The sequence below is a fragment of the Lampetra fluviatilis genome, chromosome 7, assembly GCF_964198595.1.
Source record: "Lampetra fluviatilis chromosome 7, kcLamFluv1.1, whole genome shotgun sequence".
NCBI lineage: Eukaryota > Metazoa > Chordata > Hyperoartia > Petromyzontiformes > Petromyzontidae > Lampetra > Lampetra fluviatilis.
Window position 1 is genome coordinate 10,700,935 of NC_136281.1, and position 26,902 is coordinate 10,727,836.

Here is a 26,902-nt window from a genome sequence, read left to right on the forward strand (position 1 = left end):
AACCTTTAAAACATCCTGCCTCAACTGCTTCCCCACCATTTTTTCTCCTGATGACGATTGCTTGTGTTGCGATCGAAACGTCGTAGTTTTTTTTGTTATTTTTGTTATTTTATTTGATCCTATCTACGTGACTTCACCAAAAGACCCAAGAATATCTAAAATGCAACAATGTGCATTCTCACATGAATTGTTGTGAATGTAGATTAAGTGTAGTTGAAAGTGATGGGTAGGGATCATGGCACTGTGTAAAAGTCACGTGTAAAAGCATTTGCTAAATAAATGGTACAAGGGAGATGGCAAGATGGAAGCGTGAGGGGGAAGAGTGCATTGAGGCCGTGTAACAATAACCTGTACACAAACCGGACAAGGCTCACGGACGCAGGAAGATCAAATACTTTATTATTGCGTTTCAGCAAGTGCAGGCAAAGAGAGGCCGCCCTGATTGTCCGGATTAGGCTTGCACCCAGAACACCCCTACTACATTTTCATGGACAAAAATAAATACTGCGTTTACAAGTGTCCCTGAATAGCACGCGCGGGGGAGAGCCGAGGCGCCGTGAGGAGGGTGGGCGGCCACACTCGCACATTACACTTCAAGTCGATTCAACCGGCACGGGCACAACACGGTCTACTTTGCGAATACTCCCTGGTGGTGCATTTCATAAGTCAAGGCCCGTTGATTTTGCTGTGTTAATGGAAAGACAATGAATGTACGATAAACAAAATTTCTAAAAAAATCCAAAGGACATTTCAGTCACGCCAACAAGGTCTCCGAGTATACACGTTGGTTCGTAGGAGAATAAAATGAACACACACACACCGACTAACTAATAATGACTATGACGAAATGTATCGACGAAATGTATCGAGGAAATGGAGTAAACATGGATCGTTGGGTCAATGTTGTTCCAACAGTTCCAACCAAATTCCAACGTTGGCCCAACGTTGCATGTGGCTGTGCAGTCGACTGCAAGGTACAGTCTTCAGCACCAGCTGCGCCCACAGCCAGTATCGAGAGCAGGCTCCGTGAGTCCGGTTGCCACGCCGGGTGCATAGATTCTGACGAGGACACGGCCTGGCAGCGACACTGCAAGGCAGAGCGACACACTGCAAGGCAGAGTGACACACTGCAAGGCAGAGCGACACACTGCCACAAACCGCCCAACCAGCCACCGACCGCACAAAAAAAGGGTGGGCAGCAGCAGCAGTTGCCGCAACGGCATGCATTCGCGTGTTCGGAAGAATGGCTCCATCCTCGCGACTTCCCATTTGGGTTCCGAGCAATAACCTGGCAAACATGAAACATTGGGTCACTGCAATGAAGGCAACGGTAAAAACCTCCCTAAAGAGTTTCACCACCACCACTGACAGCGATGCAGGCTCAGAGAAAACATACACCGCTGTAACGTCAACGCTTGTGCCTTGCTGGTTCCGCCATGTCAGCCGCCTGACTTTTGGGACAAAAACATCCTTTTGTTGTCCAAGATATTTTGTTTTCCCATATGTATTTAAACACAAGTCCCCCTTAAAAACCAGAGTCCTGTTCTCAATTGGAATTGGCGCTTACCGGATCAGGAATAAAAGTTGTCAGTTTAACATTTACATTTAAAATGTATTTGGAATAAATAAACTTACAAGTTTACTTGTTCATCCCAAATATGGTATAGCTAGAAAATACCTGCACCAGCAAAACATTCGGGTAGTCTCGGCTGCATATCGTGGAAAGCGGACGTTGCTGGAGACGTTTTCTAGTTTTTTTTATAACGACGTTAATTTCCCACTGCTAAAGCACGTGTCCATTAAGTAAAAGGAGATCCCCTCAAGGCCATGGTGTTATGTACTGCACAAGTCAACGCAGTTGTTTTTGCAGCTCACCTTACACTTGACGTTTGCATCATGCACGTACGTTTCAAGTGTAATCCTCGTGTACAGAAGCAGCTCTATAAGTGAAGTAGAAAACGTCTTTTCTGCAGCAACTGTTGTAGAGAGCAGGGGTTTTGAAACCCGGCCGTTTACAACACCATCTCCCACCAAAATCAGAGGTGCCACTGTAGGCGAAAACAAAGTGGTGCGGCTAAAAGACGAATTTAGCGCTTTCCGTAAGATAGAAAGTGACTATACTGCATCGGCATGTCACATCCAGCCAGGCATGGCGCCAACACTGTTATTTTATCTTTGAAACTCAACTGTCAGCTGTATTGGTCCTGTGTGTTTAGTCATGTAAACAGCATATTTTAAGTCCATAAGTCGAAGCGACAGCACCAAGACTAGCAAGTATACATCAGGGAAAAAATATTAGTTCATGATTAAAATAGTTTCATCCGTAATTATTGCAGCACGATACGAAGAATACAAATATAGAGTACTGTGTCATTTTTTTGTTATATAAAAGACAAACATTTCTAGTGTTGAAGCTCGCCGTGGAATCTCATTAACCGTCTCCTGTGCCGCCTCACTACAATTTGCTAACAGTACAGTACAATCAAATAAAGTGATAAGCATGACGACACAAAGAATAAACGATAAGTAACATTCTAACACATAGGCAGGTAAAGCTAGTTAGACATTGCTCCTGTTCAGAGCATGCCATGTTTTCTTGACATTTTAAAGTCAATTTAAAACTCGAGGTCGTGTACCCCCTTGCAGATTGAAGTCTCCGGCATTACTGCTCCTCTGACCTAGCCGATAACGAACAAACAGCTCCAATGACGTCTATTGAATTGAAATATAAAGAGACCGCGTCATTGGCAGTTTCCCGTGCACCCATGAGCCGTGAGAGGGCGTGAGAAGACAGGGGACTTTTTTAAATCCAAAGACTCTACAGCTAGGAAACCCTCACATGCCAAGGCCTCGCCATCTAAAACAGTCCAGGATCCTGTTAATATCAATTTCGTCCATTTTTCGTAATTTAAAAAAACATTGCCTATTGCGGATGTTGATCGATAAGGAAAGTTAGAACTGAAGAAGCAGGAGTGGGGCCTGTTGTCTCAGGGTCTGTTTGGCAGACGTGTGATCGGTGTTAGCGCTGCGCTGATAACAATCGTGGTGACACCAAAACAGATCCCTTACATTGTTCACACCTAAGCGGGACTGATGAGCCAAACAGGAAACATCCCATCATGGGTTGCCAGTGGCTTTTAATCTACAGTCCTCTTGCTAACTTAAAAAAAGATCATTAAACCAACTCTTGCACATTTCACACGCCATCCGTTTGATACAATTTCACAATCAGTTTGAATCTGGCAGTGACTAAATGACGACTAAGCGAATGGCACGTGATCCAAGAAATTCATCGGCAAGTGCCATCGCTAACCAACAACCATTGACGTGTGAACAAATGCGACATCACAACACGTGCGCTCCCTCGCCTGCTGCCAAGTCCAGAATGCTTCCGTCCTCCTGTGCTTTGGTGAAACTGTTTTTCCTGCGCAGGTTGTGATGCACACCCATGCGTTTGTGGGTCTTTTGAGCCCTGGGTGGAGGCAAGTCCCCCAGCTCACTGCTCAGTAGATGGCCCTGTCCTCCACGCACCTCCTCCACACTGTGCACCGTCTCTCCTGGCTTGTCGGAGGCACCGAGCCCGTGCGCGCGTCCTTGCATGCGACTGACCACGGCGCTCTCGTCCCTGAGCCAGGCCGATTTCTCCCGTTCCGCAGATCGCTCGCCCACGCACCGCTCCTCCGCCTTCCTCTCCACGCGGTCGGTGTCGGGGCCAGAATCCTGACTCGCGTGGCCCGAAAAAAGCGACTCGGACAGACTCGCCGTGTACGACTCCTCCCCGTCCGAGTGGTATGGCCCGCTGGTGCGACGCATGACCGCCCCCCGGCACTCGCCATTGCCCCCGTCGTCCCCCGCACGCTTCTGACCCAAAACTTCGGACAGCAGCTGCACGGACTCGCTGTCGAAAGAAGTGCGGCTGGAGATCTCCTTGTCCGAGTCTGGCGCCACTTTGTCCACGAACATGCGGCGCCAGCTGCCCAGCATCTCCGTCTCCCAGTTGCAGAAGCTCTGCCGGTCGTGCGTGTCTGAGCAAGCGTTGTCGCACGGTTGCCCCTGCCCACCGAGCCATGCCACCGTCCCCGGATATGGCGTCGACGTGGGAGGCTCGTAATACAGACCCTGCCGCTCCCCTCCACCTTGCGCCAAGTGCATCAGATCCTGCTCCGCACTGGTGCGTGGGCTACGATGAGGCAGCGGTGGAAGGCGCGAGTGTTGCTCATGCGCGCCGGGGCTGCCCATGCAAGGATGAACACCGTCACGTGTCTTGCCGTAGCCGTGATCGAGCTCTGCGGGGACGACAATGTTGTGCCCGGCGCTGTTTTGGATGGGGCCTTGGGGCGAGCGACTTCCCTCCGCACGCGAGCCCGGCGGCGGCGGCGGCACCGCTTTTCCGACAGCCGCGGCGTCCTCCTTGGTGGCCATGCCAAGGGAGATGGCCTGCCGCGTGGCGTACGTACAGTTGGGGAGTGGGCTGTTCTTGGGGATCCTCACGTGATCGTCGCCGGAGAACTCCACCAACGCGCGGCGCCCGCCGTACGTGCTGGAAGGCGGCAGCGATGGCGGCGTGGCGTGCGCGCCGGCGGGCGCCGGCGTCGGGTACGGGGAGAGCCGACGAGGGGACGGCGCGCTCCTCTCGCAGCCGTTGTCCCGCGGGGCGCCAGCGCCGTCCACGCTGCTTTGGCGGCTGCACGCGCTGCCGCTGGCCGACGACGACGACGACCCCTTGTGCACCCACGTGTCGCTCGCGTCGTCGTAAACCATGTCCGCGACGGCGGCGGCTGTGCCGTTCTCCGCGTCGTCGCCCTCGTCCTGCTCGTAATGCTCCGCGCTCATGTCCACGTGGACGAAGGTGTCGCCCGCCAGGGGCCGCGGGGCGCTGCGCGAGCTCGCCGACTGCAGGCCGAGCGGCTCGGGCTTCTCAAGGACGCGTACGATCACGCTCGTAGGGACCGAGTCCTTGGGGTGAGCGGACGACGGGGGACCGTGGGACGGCGAGGCCCTGGCAGCGTCGCCAACCTCCCCGCCCATGTGCTTGCTCACCAGCTCCTGCAGCTCCTGGGGCAGCTGTGCGTGTGCGCGGGCATCGTCACCGTTAAGCACAGGCAATATTGAACATCATTTTCATTAATATTGTGGCAATTCACAGCCAAGGTCAATATCACAGTTGGGGGAAACAAAGGCACAAGGCGTGTTTTGTGTTTTGCACCATACCTACTACATTACCCCAGCTATTAAAACGGCCTAACGGGACAATTACATGACACCTGCAGCTGAACGTGTGCCACGCACTCAAGCGGCAGTCACATTAGTTCTTTGCTCGTAATCGTTTCCCAGATTTATAATAAAATGTGGTGGAATAAAAAAATCACCAAGGACAAAAAGGTGCACGCAGGATGGGCAGAGCAGCTCGAATTCGGCGAATGCTTTAAGAGGCTTAAAGTCTGACCTTCCTACAAAAGTAATTTGCTAAAATAATAGGGGTTTTCCCCTTTTTTCTGGCAACAAAACCGAAACCTTTTTATGAGAATTCATGTCTGCATTAACCACAATACTTGCAGTTAAATGCAAACAAAAACATACTATGATAATATATGCATTGTCCTTGAAACTGATTGGTCCACACCAAGGAACGGCTTTCTTTTAAGCCTCGACCCAATTGGTGCTCGACCAGAGGACACCAAAAGGCGTACAGCTCAAAGACGATGCACTATCAAACTATCATAGTGTGTTTTTGTTTGCATTTGACTGCAAGTATTGTGGTTAATGCATACATGGATCCTTGTAAAAAGGTTTCAGTTTTGTTCCCAGAAAAAAGGGAAAAACCCTATTATTATATTTTGGTACTGGCAAAGGAGGTCTAATGATAATTTGCTAAAATTGTACATTACTTAAAATATTAATCATATATACACATATATACACAATACAATACCTTGGGACACATGCTGTGGGGCATTTATATACATTTAACACCTTTTAGGATAATTTTACTCATCATTTGTGTCTCAACAAAGAAATACTACATAAGTGCGTTTGGATGTTTAAACACACGCTTGTAAATATATATTAACGTGCATTTCCTTAAATTAGCATTGCTTTTATGTTTCACGAAATAAATGCGAGCGTTATTTCCGGCGTCAGCTGCGGTGGTGGTCACCTCAGAGTACTTATGGTTCCTGAAGTGAGACTTGTTGCACTGCAGGAGGTGAACGGCCAGGTTACAGTCCTTCCTGAAGCGCTCCTGAAACGGGAACGCAATGCGACGTCGGATAAACGTGCTGCGACCCCTGTGCTGGCCTGTGTTCAGGGCTAACACTTGTGGCTCTTCGCTACAGTTTACGAGACGATAAATTCCATCTCCCGTCTATCCGGTTTCAGATATTCATTTTGCACGTAAATTTTGTTTTTACTTTTTATTTTACCAGGAGCTAAATAGCTCTTTTTCAGAAATGATAGCTCAACGAAGTGGCTTATCACGTGGAAATTTATAGCAGCCAAATACTCTAAAACGCATGTTTCTAAATGTAGAGGGAAAAAAACGGAGGACCCGGAGAAAAATCCACGCGTCCATGGAGAGAACATGCAAACTCTAAATATACAGGCGTCAGGGCCGGGATCGAACACATGACCTCCTATATACCAGGTGAGAGAGTTAACATCTCACCACTGTGGCGCTCACATTCAGAGCTATGAAAATCGCAATGTGGAGACAGTGTAGGGACAAATGGAATAGCTAGGTATGTAATGATTCACCGCCATGCATCTTGATTCGATGAATACACAGTTGAGAGTCGTGATTCAAATAAAGAATCCTTTTTTGTCTTGGTTCTCCCCCCAACCCTGCCCCTACTTGTTTTGTATTGTTTCTCAATTCTCCGCTGCACAATTCAATACCTGTACCATGAATGCAAGAATGGATCTGAATCGACAATTACAAAAAATAACAATGTACAATGAAAACGGCATAACAATTGGAAACCAAGGTCAATCCGGTTAGACATGTTGATTTTAATCAAACCACCAAGATGGTGAGCACCGGGGCGGTGCTCATCTCCAGTCTACAGTCCTGAATGAGTGGTGGAAATTCCACATTCCTATGAAAGGGACAAGCCTTCCCACAGGACAACCATTGTTGACTTACTCATGTATTAATCCCGATGGGACGAAGGGCGAAGTCAACTCCCAAACAGGATTTGAACTCGCAACCTTCTGATTGCGATCCGCTCGCTCTACCGTTGACCGGATGACCTATAGCTAAGAGCATTTCTGTCCGGCGGAAACTCAAATTGCCCGGGGTTGTTTAGTGGCTGTGACCATTGTGCATTGCCCACGTTTTCTTCCTCCAACTTGTTGATCGTGGTCTTGGCGTCCATCAGCTTGCCCGTGAGCGCCACGATCTCCACGTTAAGGCTCGTTTTCTCTTCTTCAAACGCCTGAGCCTGAAAGCAGGACATTTTCCGGCGAGACGTTGCACGCAGTTATAAGACTGGTGGCAGGCAGTGCTCATCCCAAGCAAAGACCGAAACCAGGTGGTGACAAGAGTTCAACGCAGCGTCGGAAATGTAATGGCAGCAGCTGACCAAGCGGGGACGATGCAGGAGCAAGGAAGCCAGGCACAGGCAGGAGCCCTCTGCTCTGACTCGCATAATTGTATGCACTCGCTGGTGAGCCAGACAGCCCTGGCACTGACCTCGTGAAAGCACAGCTGTGATGTTGCCCCCAAGCCCGCGGGTGGTTCTGTGCGAACGGCTGCAGGGATTAAGGCCACGGGACGGCAAGCCCCCCTCACCATCGCACTGTCCATGTCAGAGGAGGATTTGCGATTGAGCCTCCGAAACAAAATGGAACGTGCACTCGTGGGCAGCACGGGTCACATTGATTTTAATTTGTCTCATGTCATGCGGTTCAGGTCACCAGTGCTCGCATCTTATTGTGGGTTGCCTTCCTCCCTCAAAGCCAATGCAAATGGGAATTCTTGTCCAGCGATAAATTGCGCGCACCTGCAGTACACCTCACGGGTTAATGGAGAATTTGCCGGTCACATAACGTAACTGTAAAACGTATTATTCAAGTGACAGATTCAGCCACAGATTTTCCTTGAATGACGGAGGTTCGTGAATTAGACCGATTATAATAGTTGTTGCATTTTTTTTATCTCAAGCGAGGTCTTTCATCTGTTGGAAGCCATGCGCCATGGTGAGCACCTGCTTTCTGGCTGTGCTCGTACTCCATTCAACTTAACCCACATATGCTGGAGCGTGATCGCAGCTCAGCTCATGCATGGGGGGCGTGGTGAACGTTTCATCAAGTTATCAAATACGATGTCACACATGTGATGGCAGGGAGTGTGAAACATTCCCCGACAAGGTGCGCACACGTCCTCCAACTTAAACCCAACCCCTACTCGCTCAACCGGAAAAGCGTGCATTTTTGTCCAAAGGGAAAAAAAGGAAAAATTCCAACCATTCCCCTGAACCGTCTTTTGCTGCAACAGGATCCTGGTCAGCTTGCTGCATATTGCAGTAGGGAAACAAGAGTCATGGTGGTGGATTGAGTGACATCGGGCAGTCAAGGGGTAACATTACCTTCCTCTCTTTGCTTTCTCTTACATATAACACCTCAGCGTGAGCGTTCTGCGAGTCGCTGGGAGGCTGTTCTACTCAGACAAATTGCGTCTCTGCATACGCGTTCCAGTCATGTGCCTCCCGTTACAGGCGTTACCTCCGTATATACCAGGAATAACACCCATAAGATGTGGCCCATTTAAAAAGGAAACCAAAAGCGTCCCAGAGTGAAAGTGCAGCTTGCAGCTCGAGCGTCCAAATGTACACGCATGACACTCCGGGCGAGCGGATAGGCGGGGGAGGAGGAGGGGGGGGATTGGCGGTGGAAAAGCGGGTGGGGGTGCATAGCTTGAGAAATGTGAAGTTGAACGTTAGAAAACACTCAGCTGCATTATACCACTTGTAGCAGAGAGAAGCCTGCCGAGAAGCAGAGGTGGGGAGAGAGGCAGAGACGGCACAGATTGTTCATCACCGTGGGGAACTGGATAAAAAAAGAATGACTCTGCCATGAAGTGTACAGTGGCAGCTTTAAATAATTGATGGGTCACACCGTCCTATCGGGACACTTTACATTGGATGGCGAGGGCTCAACTGCCAAGGCAGCGACTTGCCTTGCCCTTGTTGCGCACGTAACTTTATTTGCCGTTCCCTTGTCAGTGCGTTAAGGTGGGCACACAACGAGCGGGAGGCGCCGTCTGTTGCTGCGCTGGCAGCGTGCTAACAAGATTTTTTTTTCATCATTAGGAGTTGTACAATATTTATAAATGCATTTGTGAATACACCATCCGTAAAATCAGGAAATTAGTGGCACCTCCCATAAGAAACAGACATGATGAGATGCACAGATGCATGTTAAATATTAATTGCAGCATTATCAATCAATGCATGCATGAATGGTAACAATGAAGATGACGTTTCGTTTATTTGTTACTAAACTAAACATTTTTTTAAATTTTACCAGGTAAGGCCCACTGCGCTATACTGTATAGCTCTTTTTTTAAGCGACTTGGCCATAAATGATAGCTTAACAAAGAGGCGTATCACGTGGAAATGTACAGCAGCTAAAGACTCATGTTCTCAATGTGGAGGCAAAAATCGGAGGATCCGGAGAAAAACCCACTCGACCACGGGGAGAACATGCAAACTCCAAATAGGCATCAGGGTTGGGATTGAACCCACGACCTCCTGTATACCAGGCGAGGTAGTTAACATCTCACCACTGTGACACCCCTTATAACACATGATGCCCTTTTTAGCAAGAGCCTAGTGCATGTGTGTGCATTTATACAAGTTGACGAACACGGAGAGAGGAGAAGCTCACTAGTTTTTGCAATTTTTCCTCCAGGTCTTGGTTAGTCTTCTGGGAGAACAAGTAACTGCTTTGCATTCTGAGAAAGACGGACAAAACACAACCCTCTTGAGGACGAGCGTGCGGTCGGTCCTCACATGACGACGGAAGTGATTCACGCACTGCATTACAATGATGGCAACCTAAGCGCCAGCCTTGGTCACGGAACACGGCACAAGTTACAATCGGAATCTAAATCTGGTCTGGGCAATCCTCAGAGGCCTCAACCCAAAATCATCCCCGGTAAGGTAGTCAGTATCATAATTGGGAGACAAAAGCAGCCAGGTATGTTTTGTGCCGACTACAGCGCCTCTTCTTGCACTGAGCCCAGCTAGTGGTAGGCGGTCACTAACAGCACTTGCCCATACACATGTGAGGCTTAAGACATTCGTTATCGGTAAAATTACCAAGTAGTTTATTTCTGTACAGCAGTTACATCAAAATAGGCAAGCCTCAATATGCGGAAAACAATGTCACGAACATTGCCTGCATTCATACACCGATACCAATGTGTTAAACATCAGCACTGGGGAAATCTAGGTGACTGGGCATGGTGCTTACCATACCTCCCCATTGTGTGCCGCCCTGGTCTGAAAAGATGCTCGCTAATAGCACTTTGTAGCGTTGTGATTTTGTGCACGGATCGGTGCGTGTCGTGCCCACACGCGTGCTTGTAATGCCCGTGCAACACACCTGCCGTACATATCCTGGAGGCGTCGGATCTCCTCCCATGCCTGACCCAGCTCGGCCTCCAGGCCTGGCTGTGCTGCCCGTCTGTCTGCCTCCCTCCTTGGCCCCGTCTGCTCCCCGCCAAGCCCATCCCTCGAAACTGCTGCGGTGTCGGGACTGACCCTGACGGGCAGGCCCGGATGGCCCAGCCCCGGCAAAGCGGCCCTCTCTGGACCATGCGACTCTCCGGGCCTCCCGAGTTCGGCGCTCTGTGCGAGGTGTGGCCCGTCGCCCGGTCTCTCCGAGTGAGGCACCGGAAGGCTCACGTGCTCCTCGTGCTGTGGCCTGTGGGGGCGCGAGAGCAGCCAGGGAAGGCGGTGGGTGATGCATGCTCTCTCCTAAGAATGTCTGTCCTGCCTACGTGACGATGTGCATGCGCCGGCTGAACAAGCCTGACTCGTGAAAACAGCGCGTGCACCGCTGAACAAACATGTGGCACAGTGCGTGCGGCAAACACTTGCTGTTAGTGGAAACTGGAGGTAAATGAGTACCTGGATTTATGAGAATCTGGAAGCACCTCCTGCACAGAAAGCAACACAAAAACAATTCATTATTGCAATGTCAAACGCTGAACAATCCCACAGTCCTGGTCAAAACACCAGCAATAACAATAAGCGATATGGGTAAAAAAACTATTTAGTCCAATACCTTTTTGGACTGAAAGAGTTGAAAGTTCCTGGACGGGCCCAGAGTTAACGGTGGGTCCACAGAGCTTGCACCGAAAACGTTGGTACCATCTTGAAGCCACCCCCCATCCCCCCTTCCTGCAGCCTCGCAGGCTCTTGTCTGCTGCGCTCTCTTCGCATCACTGCCACGCTCCTTCCGCACCACCTCGGCGTAAATTACCTTTGGGCTTTCAACGCTACTCGCTCCCTCTCGGCGCACCGCATCAGCGGTCCCCACACCCTCCCAGCCCTGGCTGCGTCCCCCGTGCGTGTGCGCCGCTTGCTCCGCGCGGCTGCCATCCCAGCGACGCCTGTCCCTGCTTCTGCTCCTGCTGCAGCCTATGTCCTCGCTGCACTGGGAACCCGTGTCCGTGTGCGTGTCATCGTGCGGCGAGTGATGGGCGAACTCACGCCTCGACGAACTGGCGATGGCCATGCCCTCCAGCTTATCCTTCGTAAGACCGAGCGGGGTGGCCGCACACTTCCTCCTACCGTGCGAGCTTGTCGCTTGTGAACTGTGCGTCATTTCCTTGCCGGCGCCGTGCACCCCGTGCCCGTCTTGCCTCTCTTGCCGATCGCTCGCCTGCGCACTTTCGTGCTTCCCGTCCCGCTCCCTCGCCCCTAACGCTTTCCTCACCTCTACGACCACCTCCCTCGCAGCTCTGCGTATGCCATAGCTGTTCAGTGTCACCGGACTTAAAACTTGCGATGAGATTTCATCTACGACCGCCGAAAACTTTAGAGGCTGCAACGTCCTCGACCGTCGCATCTGCGAGCCAGCGCCGATGGACGACTTGTAGAGGACCGCGTCTGAACCAGCCATCTGCTTCTGCAGCTTGTGCAACTTTTGCTGCCGGCTGTAAAGCTTTGCCGACTTGGTATTGGCTCCCGCACTCCAATCGGACGAGCTGTCGCTGCACGTCGTAGCGCTCGAAATGTCTCTGAAGTCAGCCGACTTGGCTCTCCGGTTTGCAAGCAGCTTCCGTGCAGAGGCAAGATGCGATTCTGCCATATCCTTGCTTGAAATATGCCCCCAGCTTCGGTCTCCCGCTCGGGCTCCCCTCCGTCCGGTCGCCCTGTCCTCCCCTGAAGAAGACTGCCTTTCCCACGTCGTCGTACCCTCACCGCTGTCTAACTCAGACACCACGCCCTCCCTCCCTAACAAATTACCAGTCTGCGGAACTGAACTCAGAATCTGCCCTGATACCTCTTTGATTACCTCTGACTTATATCGTGTCATGGCGGGCTCAGCGAGATGCCTGGCTCCCGGCGGGCGCGACTCGCGGTGCTCGGGAGGCGCCTTCCTGTACGGCTTGCGTGCCGCGACACCGCTATTCATAGCCATGGCCCGTCCGCTCCAGTGCTCCTGTGGCCCCCCGGTGGGTGGCAGCGTTATTCGGTGGTTCCTACCCACGGGGCACAAGCGCACTCGTAACATTAATCGCATTGAGCAATTATCCGTCCGGAATAGTGTGTGGTCGATGATAAGTTTCCCGTGACGTGCTCCCAGCCAGCCAGGCATACGCAAAATCCGCACAAATTCACTGGGCCTGCCAATAACCAGTTTCATCAAACGGTCACCGCGGTCAACAGATTTAGATTTATCCTCAAATTTGTATTCCTTTGTGAATAAAACAGAACATGCAAAGGAGATTAACTGCAGGGTATTTGCCGAACTTCTGATATAATGTGCTACTACAGAACATGAAAATAGTAGCATTTTTATTTTTTGTGAACAGCAAGCACAACTCCACAGCTTACCTTACTCTCCACTTGCGTTAAAGTCAGCGATTCCTAGAAACGCAATATTTTGATATATGCAGTGATCTTCGTAGCAAGGATAAGAAAGTAAATACCTCCGCAAATTAAAAAAACTCCGCTCAGTAAAAAAAACGTCACTCAGAGACGCCACAATGCCCGCCACCTTTACAAAAGAGCATTAAATCCCACGATCAAGAAGGCCATTCCTTCCAAGCATCTGGTTATGAGTCTGGAATTACAACAAGCAAGTTCTGTCTAAGTTTCGGGCTGCCTGTCTAGAGTTCTGATGATGACTGGTGCGCTCTGCTCTGCGCGATTGCGGTAGTATGGTCACAAATGCCCCACTAATTGTGCACACGTCAAAGGACCTTTGGCACAGAGACACGACTACAGATTCCACAAGTCAACTTCTCGTGAACTTTACACCCCATCTGGGCAAACCCGGGTGATTAAAATAAGGCAACCCGTGCAAGATGGCTCGGGTGGTTTCTTCCACTGCTCAAAAGGTTTACAGTTTCGACCAAGGGATGAGGAACCTCAATGTCTTACAGTGTATTGGTGGAGGATGTTCTACAGGCACTGCATTTAAAGGCACTGGTTGTTTTATACAAAAAAATAAGTATGTTTGTATTCATGTGCTGACGTTCTAGTGAGCGTGAGATCGTGTGTGTTTTAGCCATCCGCTTATCTCCCACCTTTCGTCTCATTTTCATCAGTTTCTTTTTAAAAAATCTTACTGCTAGCCAATATATTTTCTACGAGGCAAAACTTAACAGTTATTAATCACCTTTTGGTGCTCCATTAATAACAGTACGCATCGTACTCAGTCCTCGTCTATACGTTCCTAAATGCAACGAAACACAGCGGAACGTGACGTGCCCCCATTGCCCGTGGGGTTTTCGGGGGTTCAATTGAACTGGGAAAATCAGTGTCAGCAGTCCCCCCCCCACCCCCGACTCCCCAACAATCCAATACCCACTCTTCTCCACAGCCACGATGTGTGTGGCTTAGCCGGCAGCGGCACACAGAGGGCACAAGGCAGCCCCCGGTGTAACCACGTACAATACCCAACCACCCCAGCCCTAGGTTAATGAATTCCAAATCAAGGTTTATTAACTAACATCCCCAGACATGCCCTGCGACAGCACAGCAGCACTCGCTCTAGTAGCGCAGAACTTGGCGGCGTGCAGATGATCCGATAATTACTTGCTATTTCCGCCACGTGAACCGTTACACAAGTGGCTACAACACTGTCGAGTCAAGCGTGTTGGGTTATACACTCTTATTGATGCATAACTGTAATTACAGATTGCCTTTGCGAGGCAGACCTGAGAGGAACAAAGAAGATACTCATTATTGGGCCTGTGGGAATGATTCTGAGGTTGGTAGGGGCAACAGTCATTGGGGCCACACGTTGAGTATTTCAAATGGGACTCATTAATGCCGTTGATGGGACAATTTACAAGTCTTGGCCTGTCAAATATTTGGGAAGGCAAATGCTCCCCCCTGCCCACTTTCCATTGCCCCCTGTTAAAGGACAGCTCAGAGGACATTTTCAATTGCTCTCATTTTGTTTTGTTATATTTGTATATTAAATAGATCCTAAGGACTATTATATTATTGCACGTTCTCTTGTAGATCAAGTTATGATGTTTTGCTCTAATTATCCTCTGGGTTCTCACTTGGTTGAAATAAAGGATTGTATTGGTTGGAACGATTCAGATTCGCTCACTGCTCAAGTCAAATTCCTGGTGTCTGAAAACAACTGCAGCACAGTACTAACTTTGTTACGATCATGACAACAAAGTTAGTACTGTCATGTGTGGTGTTCTTGTTAAAGCAGCCATGCAGTGTTGAGAGGGCTGAGACCCCCCTGCCCCCCTAACTACTTAAGGCTCAGCTCCCTTTGTAAATTGTAAAAAAATATATAGCAATGGACATCTGTCAAAAGACCTTCATAGCTTATCGCTTATCAGATTTCTCCAGGTTAAATAAAGCTTTTGATTCTGATAGAGCAGTATACATGACAGATAAATCAGACAATATATTTACTCATTGTGTTTTTGTGGCACAGTATATTTGTTTAAAGTTAGTTTAAGATCATTGTGTTTCTGTATACACCCATACCTTTAAAGAAGGATATGCTTCTACAAGGTTGTTTTAAAGCATGGGATAACATTATTCTTCACAACGTGACTATGATGATTATGATGGCTGTTTGAAGCATTGATGACTGCCCGATGAGTCTGACACGATAGAAATGGAAAGTGAATGGGTTTGCGGATGACTGACGAGACCAAATCCTGGCTGCATAGCATCGCTTGCCACACTGGACGGACATGGACGGAGTGTGGCGTTGTTGCATCTCCACCCATATTGAGCACTCGGTCTCATGCAACAACATCCACAGCAGCCATCATTCGCCATTAAGTGGTGGTGACATCACTACGGCCCTTGTGCCAGGCCAGGTGCACTTTGAGGCCAAGTGAAGTGTCAAAGGCTCGCTGACACGTCACGGGACAGACCAAGGTGTCATGGGTTGACCGAGATGACTTGCAGATGCACCAGCTGTGCCCCTCACTGTGCCAACTCATGCACACCGATCACCCACCACACTGCTGCAGGTCGAGACACTTCTCGTTCTGCTTCTTCCCTCGCACGTTTCCTCTTTGGAATTCCCTCCCATTGTCTCGTTTCCCAAGCTCTATTCAATTCATCGGTCAATTCAATGAACGCATTCACTCATTTCGACTGTATTACAACTTCAATAGTGCTTTTCGATTTAAAGCTTTCGTGACAGCAGGGATTCATCTTCTTGGTTCTTTCGGTAAAGTCACGTAGAAGGGAAATAATAAAATAATAAAAATAAAACATAATAAAATAATTCTCACGACGTTTCGGCCACAACGCAAGCAGCCGTCCTCAGGTGAAGAACAGGTCTGTCGGAAAGACAGGTCTTTCGGAAAGACAGCGTCTTCAGACGCTGTCTGTTCTTCACATGAGGACGGCTGCTTAAGTTGTGGCCGAAACGTCGTGAGAATTCTTTTATTATGTTTTATTTTTATTATTTTATTATTTCCCTTCTACGTGACTTTACCGACAGAACCAAGAAGATTCAATAGTGCTGTTGGTTGCTGGTCGCTGTTTTTTAGCCTGTGCTCAGCAACATCCGTTTAAAACTCGAATCTTTAGTCCGGTGTTTTCTATGAAGACATTAGCATTGAATTACCACCATGAATCCCCTGCCAGTAACTGAGATACTGGCCCGACGTCAAACCCTAATAGCAGTCCACGTCACCGCTCCGGTATAATCCCACGAGCATCCTGAAACCAGTCAGTGCATTAGTCATCGCAGAGACACATTTATAGTAGTGTACAAACTACTCCACATAAACATACAACTACACTTTAGCCTTGTCGTTTATGGGGCTCTCAGACCAATGTGTTTCCCAGCAACGTCTGCTTAAAGCAGACAAACACGCTGTAGGGCTGGTTTCAACTTTAAAAAGTATCATCAGCGGTGTCAGGTCAGTTCATGCACAAGTCCTGCTGGGTGCCAGATGTCAAGAGGCAAGCCCATATCCACCAAATGCTATTGTGTGCAGTGTAAACTTTGTAGTATATATATAAACATTTACATTTGTATTATTGTAAAACAGAGGTTTAGTACGAGATGTGTACTGTGTCGTGATATGCACGCATTGTAGACTTGACAGCCTGTCAATCCACTGCTGGATATGTGACCGACCATACTTCACCACGCTCATCAGGTGAAGGAGGGGGAGGAAAGGGGGTTCATAAATCACTCGCCACTGATGTTAGCCGTGCCAAAGTATCGAACTCGGGTTACCTGCCGGGTTCACAATGCGGTGTCGTAGTGTTTGGTTCATTTTGCTAAACCAGGTGAAAGAACTTAAGACCGGGACTTTAGGAGCATCGTTTGCAAGAGTGATCCTTGGGGTCGCTCAGATTACAACAGCAAAACAAATACAGGACAGCAACCAATACAAAAAACATAGACATCTGCACAAAAAGCAAACTGCGTCGTGTTTTAACCACTGCGCCTTCACTCCAGGCAACATCCCTAAACTACTGCACTCTAACTCCTATACAGGACTCTATTCATCCATCACAGGCATGTAACTGCACACTGCATAACGACTGTTTATGGATCGTTTGCAAGCAAGTCATACGTGTGTGTGTGTACACAACTTGCTTAACTACACACAACACACACCATGTGATGTTATGTGTGTGGTAATATTTTTGATTTAAAGCTTTCGTGACTGCAGGGATTCATATTCTTGGTTCTTTCGGTAAAGTCACGTAGAAGGGAAACAATAAAATAATACAAACATAAAACAATAAAAATTCTCACGATGTTTCGACTGCAACACAGGCAATCATCATCAGGTGTTAAATCCACAGCAAGAACATTTTCTTGATGATTGCTTGTGTTGCGTCGTGAGAATGTTTATTGTTTTATATTTATATTATTTTATTATTTCCCTTCTACGTGACTTTACCGAAAGAACCAAGAATGTGTGTGGTAATAGCTACATGCATGTGCGTGTGTGCACATCTGTACACACACCAGCTGTGGACACAGAAACACACACACGAGAGCGTGGTGATGTGTACAACTGCTTCTTCCCACCATGTGCATGGGTACAGTGCATGTAGTACCGTCTGTGCCGGTGGTGGTGCTCGCTCACAGCACTTGCCCCCAATAGTCTTTTAGGCTACACGGGGGATCTTTGTCAGTGCATGCAGGTTACCGCATGCATTGTGCACCTCGTGTGTGCTCTTACACTCTTACGTGTACACATGCAGCATACACAACGTGTACACTGCCTGTACTCTACACATAAAACACACAACGTGTACACTGCCTGTACTCTACACATGCACACACAACGTGTATACTGCATGTACTCTACACATGCATACACAACGTGTACACTGCCTGTACTCTACACATACACAACGTGTACACTGCATGTACTCTACACATGCATACACAACGTGTACACTGCATGTACTCTACACATACACACAACGTGTACACTGCATGTACTCTACACATGCAGCATACACAACGTGTACACTGCCTGTACTCTACACATGCAGACACGTGTACACTGCATGTACTCTACACATACATACACAACGTGTACACTGCCTGTACTCTACACATGCAGACACAACGTGTACACTGCATGTACTCTACACATGCAGACACAACGTGTACACTGCATGTACTCTACACATACACACACAACGTGTACACTGCATGTACTCTACACATGCATACACAACGTGTACACTGCATGTACTCTACACATGCACACACAACGTGTACACTGCATGTACTCTACACATACACACAACGTGTACACTGCATGTACTCTACACATGCAGCATACACAACGTGTACACTGCCTGTACTCTACACATGCAGACACGTGTACACTGCATGTACTCTACACATACATACACAACGTGTACACTGCCTGTACTCTACACATGCAGACACAACGTGTACACTGCATGTACTCTACACATGCAGACACAACGTGTACACTGCATGTACTCTACACATACACACACAACGTGTACACTGCATGTACTCTACACATGCATACACAACGTGTACACTGCATGTACTCTACACATGCACACACAACGTGTACACTGCCTGTACTCTACACATGCAGGTATAGTGCACTTTTGCATGGTACATGTGTGTAGTGATACACGTGTGTATAGGTGTGTAGTGATACATGTGGTGTGTGTGTAGGTGTGTAGTGATACACGTGGTGTGTGTAGTAGTGATACACGTGTGGTGTGTGTGTGTAGTGATACACGTGTGGTGTGTGTAGGTGTGTAGTGATACACGTGTGGTGTGTAATAGTGATACACGTGTGGTGTGTGTGTGTGTAGTGATACACGTGGTGTGTGTAGGTGTGTAGTAGTGATACACGTGTGGTGTGTGTGTGTAGTGATACACGTGGTGTGTGTAGTAGTGATACACGTGTGGTGTGTGTATGTGTAGTGATACACGTGTGTGTAGGTGTGTAGTAGTGATACACGTGTGGTGTGTGTGTGTAGTGATACACGTGGTGTGTGTAGTAGTGATACACGTGTGGTGTATGGGTGTATGAGGTGTGTTGTGTGTGTGTAGTGATACACGTGTGGTGTGTGTGTGTAGTGATACACGTGTGGTGTGTGTAGGTGTGTAGTGATACACGTGGTGTGTAATAGTGATACACGTGTGGTGTGTGTGTGTGTAGTGATACACGTGGTGTGTGTAGGTGTGTAGTAGTGATACACGTGTGGTGTGTGTGTGTGTAGTGATACACGTGTGGTGTGTGTAGGTGTGTAGTGATACACGTGTGGTGTGTGTAGGTGTGTATAGATACACGTGTGGTGTGAAGTAGTGCTACACGTGTGGTGTGTAATAGTGATACACGTGTGGTGTAGGTGTGTAGTGATACACGTGGTTTGTGTATGTGTGTAGTAGTAATACACGTGTGGTGTATGTGTGTAGTAGTGATACACGTGTGGTGTGTGTAGTGATACACGTGTGGTGTGTGTAGGTGTGTAGTGATACACGTGGTGTGTGTATGTGTAGAGGGAGTGGAGCAGTCATCACCTTGTCCCGCGTCTCTCCCTCTCGCGGCTCCGTCCTCGTTAATCCGCGAAACGAAACGAAACTCAAAACACTCCTCACCCCTCCCTCCTCACACCCCACACTCTCTCACACCTCCCTCCTCACACCCCAACACTCTCTCTCACCTCCCCTCTTCGTCTCCTCCACTTCGTGACCGCAGCAGCAGCCCTCGAAGTTTAAACAAAAACTCCGAACGACTTCGCCGCCGCCGCCACCATCGCCGCCAACTTCACTTCTTCGCGGCTCGCTCCACAACAAACAACCACCACCACAGCAGCAAACTTTGTTGTTGTTGTCGTTACTATGCTGCTGCTGCTAGTCTACGTGGCGAGTTAAGAAACGTGGCGAGTGCGGGGGCTCAGAGCGACGACGACGGAGAGGAGAGAGGCGGACAACGCCGCCACTGTAGCGGCTCAGCGCAGTGACGGCGGCGGCGGCGAGGGAGGAGGCCCCCCCCTCGTCCCCCCCCCCTCGTCCCCCCCCCCCTCGTCCCCCCCCCCTCGTCCCCCCCCTCGTCCCCCCCCTCGTCCTCCCCCCTCGTCTCCCCCCCTCATCCCCCCCCCTCATCCCCCCCTCAACTCCCCCTCTTCCCGCCCTCATCGCCCCCCTCATCCCTCCCCTCATCCCCCCCTCATCCTCCCCTCACGCCCCCTCACCCCCCCTCACCCTCCATCATCCCTCCATCATCCCTCCCTCCCCTCATCCCCCTCTCACCCCCCCTCACCCCCTCATCCCCCCCTCATCCCCCCCTCATCCCCCTCCCCTCATCCCCCCCTCACCCCCCCCCCTCACCCCCCCCTCACCCTCCCCTCACCCCCCCCTCACCCCCCCCTCACCCTCCCCTCACCCCCCGGTCCGATCCCTCCTCGCTCCGCTCTTCTCGTCAAAGTGAGTGAAGTACAGTACCGTACTCACCATGAGTTGTGTGATGATGTAGCGGGGGGGGTAACTGTGACAGGTTTAACAGCATAGATGGAGCTGTACCCAGCTACTGCCCACCTCCTCCTCCTCCTCGCCCAACTCCTCCCCCCCCCCAGCACCTCCTCTCCCGGTCTCACCCCCCCTCCAGCCCCTCTCCCGGTCTCACGCAGCCTCCCCCCCCCCGGATCAATCTCACGCCACCCGCTGGTCGTTCACGATCTGCAAAAAGTGAGGTTGTATAATTCCAAGCAAAGACGGAAACTTGAACGCCCATCGACTCTGACGGAGGCGGAATGGCAATGAATGATCGTGGTCATTCCGTGTTCTCTGTTCCCGGATCTGTGGGGATTTAGGAGGTGCCGAATAGAAAGATGTTCCCTTGGGGCGTTCCAATCCCTTATAGTCGGTGGGAATTCCCTTCTCGCATTGGTTTCAATTTATCCCATTTGGAAGTCAGCCTCCCACGGGGAGCCGATGCTGAGACTGAAGATGTACACTCCACTACCTACGTACTTTATAATAATTCGTCATTTAGCATGATTCGCGTAAAACAGAGTTATTAATAAATACATAAAACAATTAGGTTATGAACCTGGTGTATTGCCCCTCCATCTCAGGGAGTAATGACGTCCTCACTTGGACTCCAGAAACTCAATCCGATGCGCCTGGAGCATTAATTTCCTCCTTTTTCCTTCCCGCTAGTTCTATTATGTAGGTGCCAAACCAACAACACCTATCACCAAAGCAAGGCGCGCGAAGACAGCAATTAAAGGTGTCACGGGCAGTCTGACATTCCGATGTCGACTGGTCCAATGAAATTCTCGGTATTCATATAATTGCAATTATCATATTTTTTACTGGCAAATGAGGTTCCAATGGTGTAAATGCTTACCCCGACCTCTCATACTCTGATGGTGCATTGTCTTTGAGTTGTGCGCCTTTTGGCGTCATCTGGTCCAAACCATGTGAGACTAGGCTCTAAGGAAAGCTGTCTCGGGTGTGGACCAATCAACTTCAAGGACAGTGCATATATTATCAGAGTTATGTTTTTTGTTTGCATTATGGCTGCAGGTATTGTGGTCTATGCAAATACTCCTTGTAAAAAAGGTGTCAGTTTTGTTGCCAGATGGAAGGGTAAAAAAACAATTATCAGCTCTGTAACCGTTACCTTGTTTAAATTGTGGAGCGGGCGGGGGCTATAACACAAACTCACGGAGGGCACGACATGGCCAATCTTAAACAAACTTTACACGAAGGTTAACGGCTCCACAAAGTAACCGTACCACCTGGTTTTATCCACCGTGTATTCTGCTCTGGCTCTCACCCCGCTGTGCACTTGAGGAAATGGTGTCATGATAATCACTAACTTGAACTAATTTTCTCTTTTTTTTCCAGCCGTCTCCAACTTGTTCCAGAGTTTGTATATAAAAGGTGCTAATAAAAAGTAACAGACGTCCGCAGATGCGTGTGTCTGAACAGTCATTAGAACACGTGGAAGGCCGTTTTTAAAATAATTATATTTCGCCCAGATAATCCCTCGAGATGACACATTTCGTTTGCATGGACGTCCACAGTCAATCCCATTTACCACAGCCGCAACCTTGGCGGCCCATAGGCTAATGATCTGCTTCAGAAACTCTTCAGTAGCAATGTTATTGACGGAAGGCCATCACCAAGTTTACCTTCTTGTCGGGCGCAACATCGATAATCGATAGGGGTTTAAAATCCACAACATGCTGTGTTATTGTGTTGCAAAGAACAATTACTACCAGCATGATGCTTGGCAAGTTCATCTTCTTGGTTCTTTCGGTAAAGTCACGTAGAAGGGAAATAATAAAAGAATACAATTAAAACATAATAAAATAATTCTCACGACGTTTTGGCCACAACGCAAGCAGCCGTCCTCAGGTGAAGAACAGGTCTGTTGGAAAGACAGCGTCTGAATGAACACCACCAGGCTTGGCAGAGTATATTTAAGCTGGGTTGGAGGGGGAAGAGCGCCTTGACAAAATAATTTGCATATCAAGAGGAATTTAGCATATTTATGGGAAATGCAGATATGGGATTAGTCATTACTTGTGGAATGCATAGGAGTGTGGCGGGGGGTTTCAAAGTCATATTATGCCGTGCATATGCAGGATTGGCAGCATCAAAGGGAGGGAGTAGGGTTAGCATTGATAAAGGGAAAGAATGTTAATAATATGGAGCAGCAGCTAAGCCACCACGTAAAAAACTAAAATATAAACTACATCAGTATACTAAATATACTCTCCAATAAGCTGAGCTACTAACAGTAAGTCAGCTTGGCAAGTTGCTTTGGCAATGACACTGGCCATTAAAAGGGTCGTCATTGGCGTTCCCCCTGGTGGAATACCTAAGAACTGAAAATTCGCAGATATAAATGTTAATTACAGTTGGGGTGAATTATGTCATAACAGTTTGAGCGGCCCTTTCTCTCATTACAGAAGCGGTTACCGCTGAGGGCGGCTAATGAAGTGCTCACGCGACGTTCTGGCACAAAGTGTTGCACTGCTTTCCGGCAAGAGACTGCAATGGGACATCCGCCCCGTGACATTGCACGAAAAGCACAATCCGAACATAGTTGGGTAAAAATGATAAAACTATTGAAACTGTGTTTTGCTTCAGGTTCCCAGTTAGTATGGAACCGCTGGGCCCCACGTCTGACAGATGGTTGGATCCGTTGGACCAACGTTGGTCCAATGGCATTGATCGCACAGGTTCCAGACATTACAGGATTACACGAAGAGTACAAAGGTTGCACACATACAGAATTATGCACAGATTATCCACTATTATTGAGATTATTTGGACGCTATCAATGTCCACGTGATAAGCCACTATGTTGAGCTTTCATTTGTGGCTAGGCCGCTTATCAAAAAGATGCTAATAGCTCAGTGGGCTTTATCTGGTAAGAAAAAATACTTTCTTTTTTTGGTGATTTCCTTACCTTTCCTATACTTTTCACTCCTATCGTGCTTGTTTGTATCGTTTGTTGTTGTAACGTTCTGACCCGCCCCTACGGGAAATCTGCGAAAAAGAGCTTTATCGCTCATCGGATTCCTCCAGTATGAAAAAATATATATCTATATTCTGATACCCAGAGCTTACACAGATGGTTCTTTCACCGGGGCATTCGCAGCTGGGGGTGGGAGGCACAGCTAGTGATGGTGCGCGCTCGCTTGAAACGATCACCGGGTTCGTCAACGCTTCAATACACCGCAGGGATGGATGATGTCAGCCTTTCCACCCTGTTACGTGAACGAAGTTTATAAGGAAACCGTGTGTCGCCCAGGGACGTGCGGTCAGGGGAGGCAGGGGAGGCAGAGCCTCACCTGCCATACTCCAATTAAAATAGCTGTTACGAAAAGTAAAAAATAATATGAAGACTGTTCCACTGATCTGTGTTATAAATGTAATTTCTGTACGATTCCAATCGTTTGATAGTCAAAATCGCCAAATTTGCGGAGCACCGCTGCAAATACAGGAAGAGACGAGAGGTGAGGCAGCGACGAGCTCAGCCTCCCCTCTGATTGCGCAACCCCTCAGTAACTGGATGGAGCGCGGGCAATAAGCGCGTGCCTGTTATTATCTCAGTATGTCACCAATGTAATGTTTGTAGACCCCTTCGTTTCATGTCCTCGCCTTCCATACTCCAGGTAACTTATTTCACGTACGTGTATAAAGATATTTAGGCTCGCTGGTCTCGTCATGAAACTGCAATGAAAAAGCACCAGGGGAGGCAGCTATCACATCTGCCTCACTTAGGGAGGGGGACGTGTCTAACACGCCTCCCTCAGTGAGGACACGCCCCCTCAGTGAGGACACGCCCCCTCGGCGAGGCCACGCCCCTCAGTGAGGACACGCCCCCTCTGTGAGGCCACGCCCCCTCAGTGAGGACACGCCCCCCTCAGTGTGTGAATGTGGCTCTGATACCAGACAGTGCCTCCCCAGCCATTGACCTCAGAGCACGTCACTGGTGTCGCCAGTTGGTCGACCTCTGGGGTGGTAGCCGAAACAAACAATCCTGGCAACAACAAAACAAGGTCATCTTCTGAGAGCCAGACGAGCCGATCCATCGGCACCTTGGTTCGTCTAAGGGGCCGTCCATAAACGACGTCACGCGATTTTGGACGATTTTTGACCCCCCCCCTCGTCACACGGCGTCACAAAAAGTCAGACCCCCCCTCCTCAAATATGACGTCACTAAGTTCTGCCCCCCCCCCTCCCAAAAAAAAGAAACATGCTTCAAATCGCTTTAAACTATTGTCATTGTAGTGCGTATTTAATGTGCCGCTGCACTCTGATGTTGTAGGAGAAAACATTTATTTAAAAAAAGTATTTAATTAAGTAGAACGTGTTGTCTATATTTATTTAAAGTTGCGCATTTTGATGTGACGTCACATTTCTCCCCCCCCCCCCATAACAAATGTCTGAGCCCCCCCCCCTAGGTGCGTGACGTCATTTATGGACGGCCCCTAAGGCAGCTAAACGTTGACGGCCTATCCCGAGCCAAGACAGACGTCCTCGCAAAGATCCTCCTGCCTCTGAACAAACAATCGAGTGGATAACGAATAGAAAAATGACATCTTTTAATACTCTTAGATTTTTTTCGGTAAAGTCACGTAGGTAAAAAATAAATAAATAAAAATAATAGAAATAAAATAATTATTATATTATTTTATTATATTATTATATTATTTTATTATTGTATTTCTATAACTTTCATTATTTATTTCTTTTTGTCTACGTGACTTTACCAAAAAAAACCTCAGAGTATGAATCCTTGCAGTCACGAAAGCTTCAAATCTAGACATCTTTTAAGCTGCTGTTTCGAATCCGTACGAAATAAGATCGCAGCCGTGCGCCAGAGGGCGCCTCAACGCCGCATATCGTCAACAAGAACGGCAGGAAATGATGACAGGACGACGGGGAATTTGTGATTGATTGATTGATCTTCTACTCATTTGCCGATTTGAATGCCGAGCCATCGTTAAGCGTTCGCGCTAACGCCTTGCGCATTCGTGAATGAGATTGCTGTGAAGATGAGACTTTGTTGTGAAAAGCTCGAAGGATATTAATACTTTTTTGTTTTGTTCAGCCAAGTATGAAACACACACGTGTGAGGTGGTTCAGAGTTTCTCAATTTGTCATTTCCCTTTATTGCTACAATACCGTGTTTGTAAAACACGTCCCTTTTAAATAGCCTTGTAATAGTGGATCTCCTGTTTTAATTTGTGCCCTGCTACTTTATTCACGTAATTTCAGTGTAGAGCCGTTCCAACTTCATAGATGATTATTACTCTTTGGGTCTTTCGGTAAAGTCACGTTGGTAGAAAAATAATAGATCACGACGTTTCGGAGGCAACACAAGCGTCCGTCATCAGGCGAAAAATGGTGAGAAAGCTGCTACAAGCAAGGGGTTATATAAGTAAATGTCAGGCTAGCAATATATTATACCAAACGCCTTGGTTTGTGAGAGCTTTATATCACTGCGTAACTTCCCACTGAAACACATTCCTGCGGAGGGAGCTGGTAGGAACGTTGGGTTGCTCGGTCAATGGCCAGGGTCAACGGCGGCGTGGTGTATTCCGCAAATATGCCCGACTGTGAGGGCGGGCACAAGCCGGCGTGAGTAGGTTAAACGTTGAATTTTATAAGGGCACCACGGGGTGACCAGCCCCTCCCCACCCAGCCCCACCCCTCCCACCCCACCCAGCCCCTCCCCACCCAGCCCCTCCCCACCCTGCCCCACCCTCCCCACCCAGCCCCTCTCCACCTCAGCCCTCCCCACCCTCCCCACCCAGCCCCTCCCCGCCCTCCCCACCCAGCCCCTCCCCACCCAGCCCCACCCACCCAGCCCATCCCTGCACGACGGACGGACACAATAATCACCTGTGGGCTGGTGTAACCAGGAGGTTCCTACCAGTATAACATTCCCGTCAATATGTAGAAGATGAATATGTAGTCTTCAATAGCCGCACACAAGTCGCACGGTATTTTATTGAAATTGGTTCATCGCGAGAATGTATGTGGTTAATTGGTAGATAAATGTGTTCGAAAACCAGCTTCCGATTGTGGCTGTCAGGCCTCTGAATCCTGTTCTCGATTAACGTTGTGAACGATTCACATCGTGAGGTCAGATGGCGAACGGATCCGTATTTCTCCAAATCATTTTCGCCTTCCGTCGGAATACTGCACAGCATACGAACAAAGCATGCAT

The 26,902-nt window shown here is 48.7% G+C and overlaps 1 protein-coding gene across 6 annotated transcripts; it reads right to left on the minus strand.

Moving 5' to 3' along the window:
- Positions 1 to 379: 379 nt before the first annotated feature.
- Positions 380 to 20,662, minus strand: BEGAIN (brain enriched guanylate kinase associated). Of its 6 annotated transcripts, none has more exons than XM_078858472.1 (9): positions 20,656 to 20,662; positions 12,526 to 12,712; positions 11,133 to 11,161; positions 10,606 to 10,926; positions 9,886 to 9,952; positions 8,952 to 8,981; positions 7,332 to 7,439; positions 6,158 to 6,241; positions 380 to 5,064 (listed from the first exon to the last, which is right to left on the minus strand). In XM_078858472.1, the coding sequence occupies exons 2-9, from the start codon at positions 12,649 to 12,651 to the stop codon at positions 3,346 to 3,348; spliced, it is 2,484 nt and encodes an 827-aa protein (XP_078714598.1). In that variant the 5' UTR covers positions 12,652 to 12,712; positions 20,656 to 20,662; the 3' UTR covers positions 380 to 3,345. The 6 variants fall into 6 exon arrangements, with proteins under 6 accessions (XP_078714598.1, XP_078714596.1, XP_078714597.1 ...); XM_078858470.1 differs by lacking the exon at positions 20,656 to 20,662 and adding an exon at positions 19,866 to 20,194; XM_078858471.1 differs by lacking the exon at positions 20,656 to 20,662 and adding an exon at positions 19,723 to 19,838.
- Between the last annotated feature and the right edge of the window lie 6,240 nt (positions 20,663 to 26,902).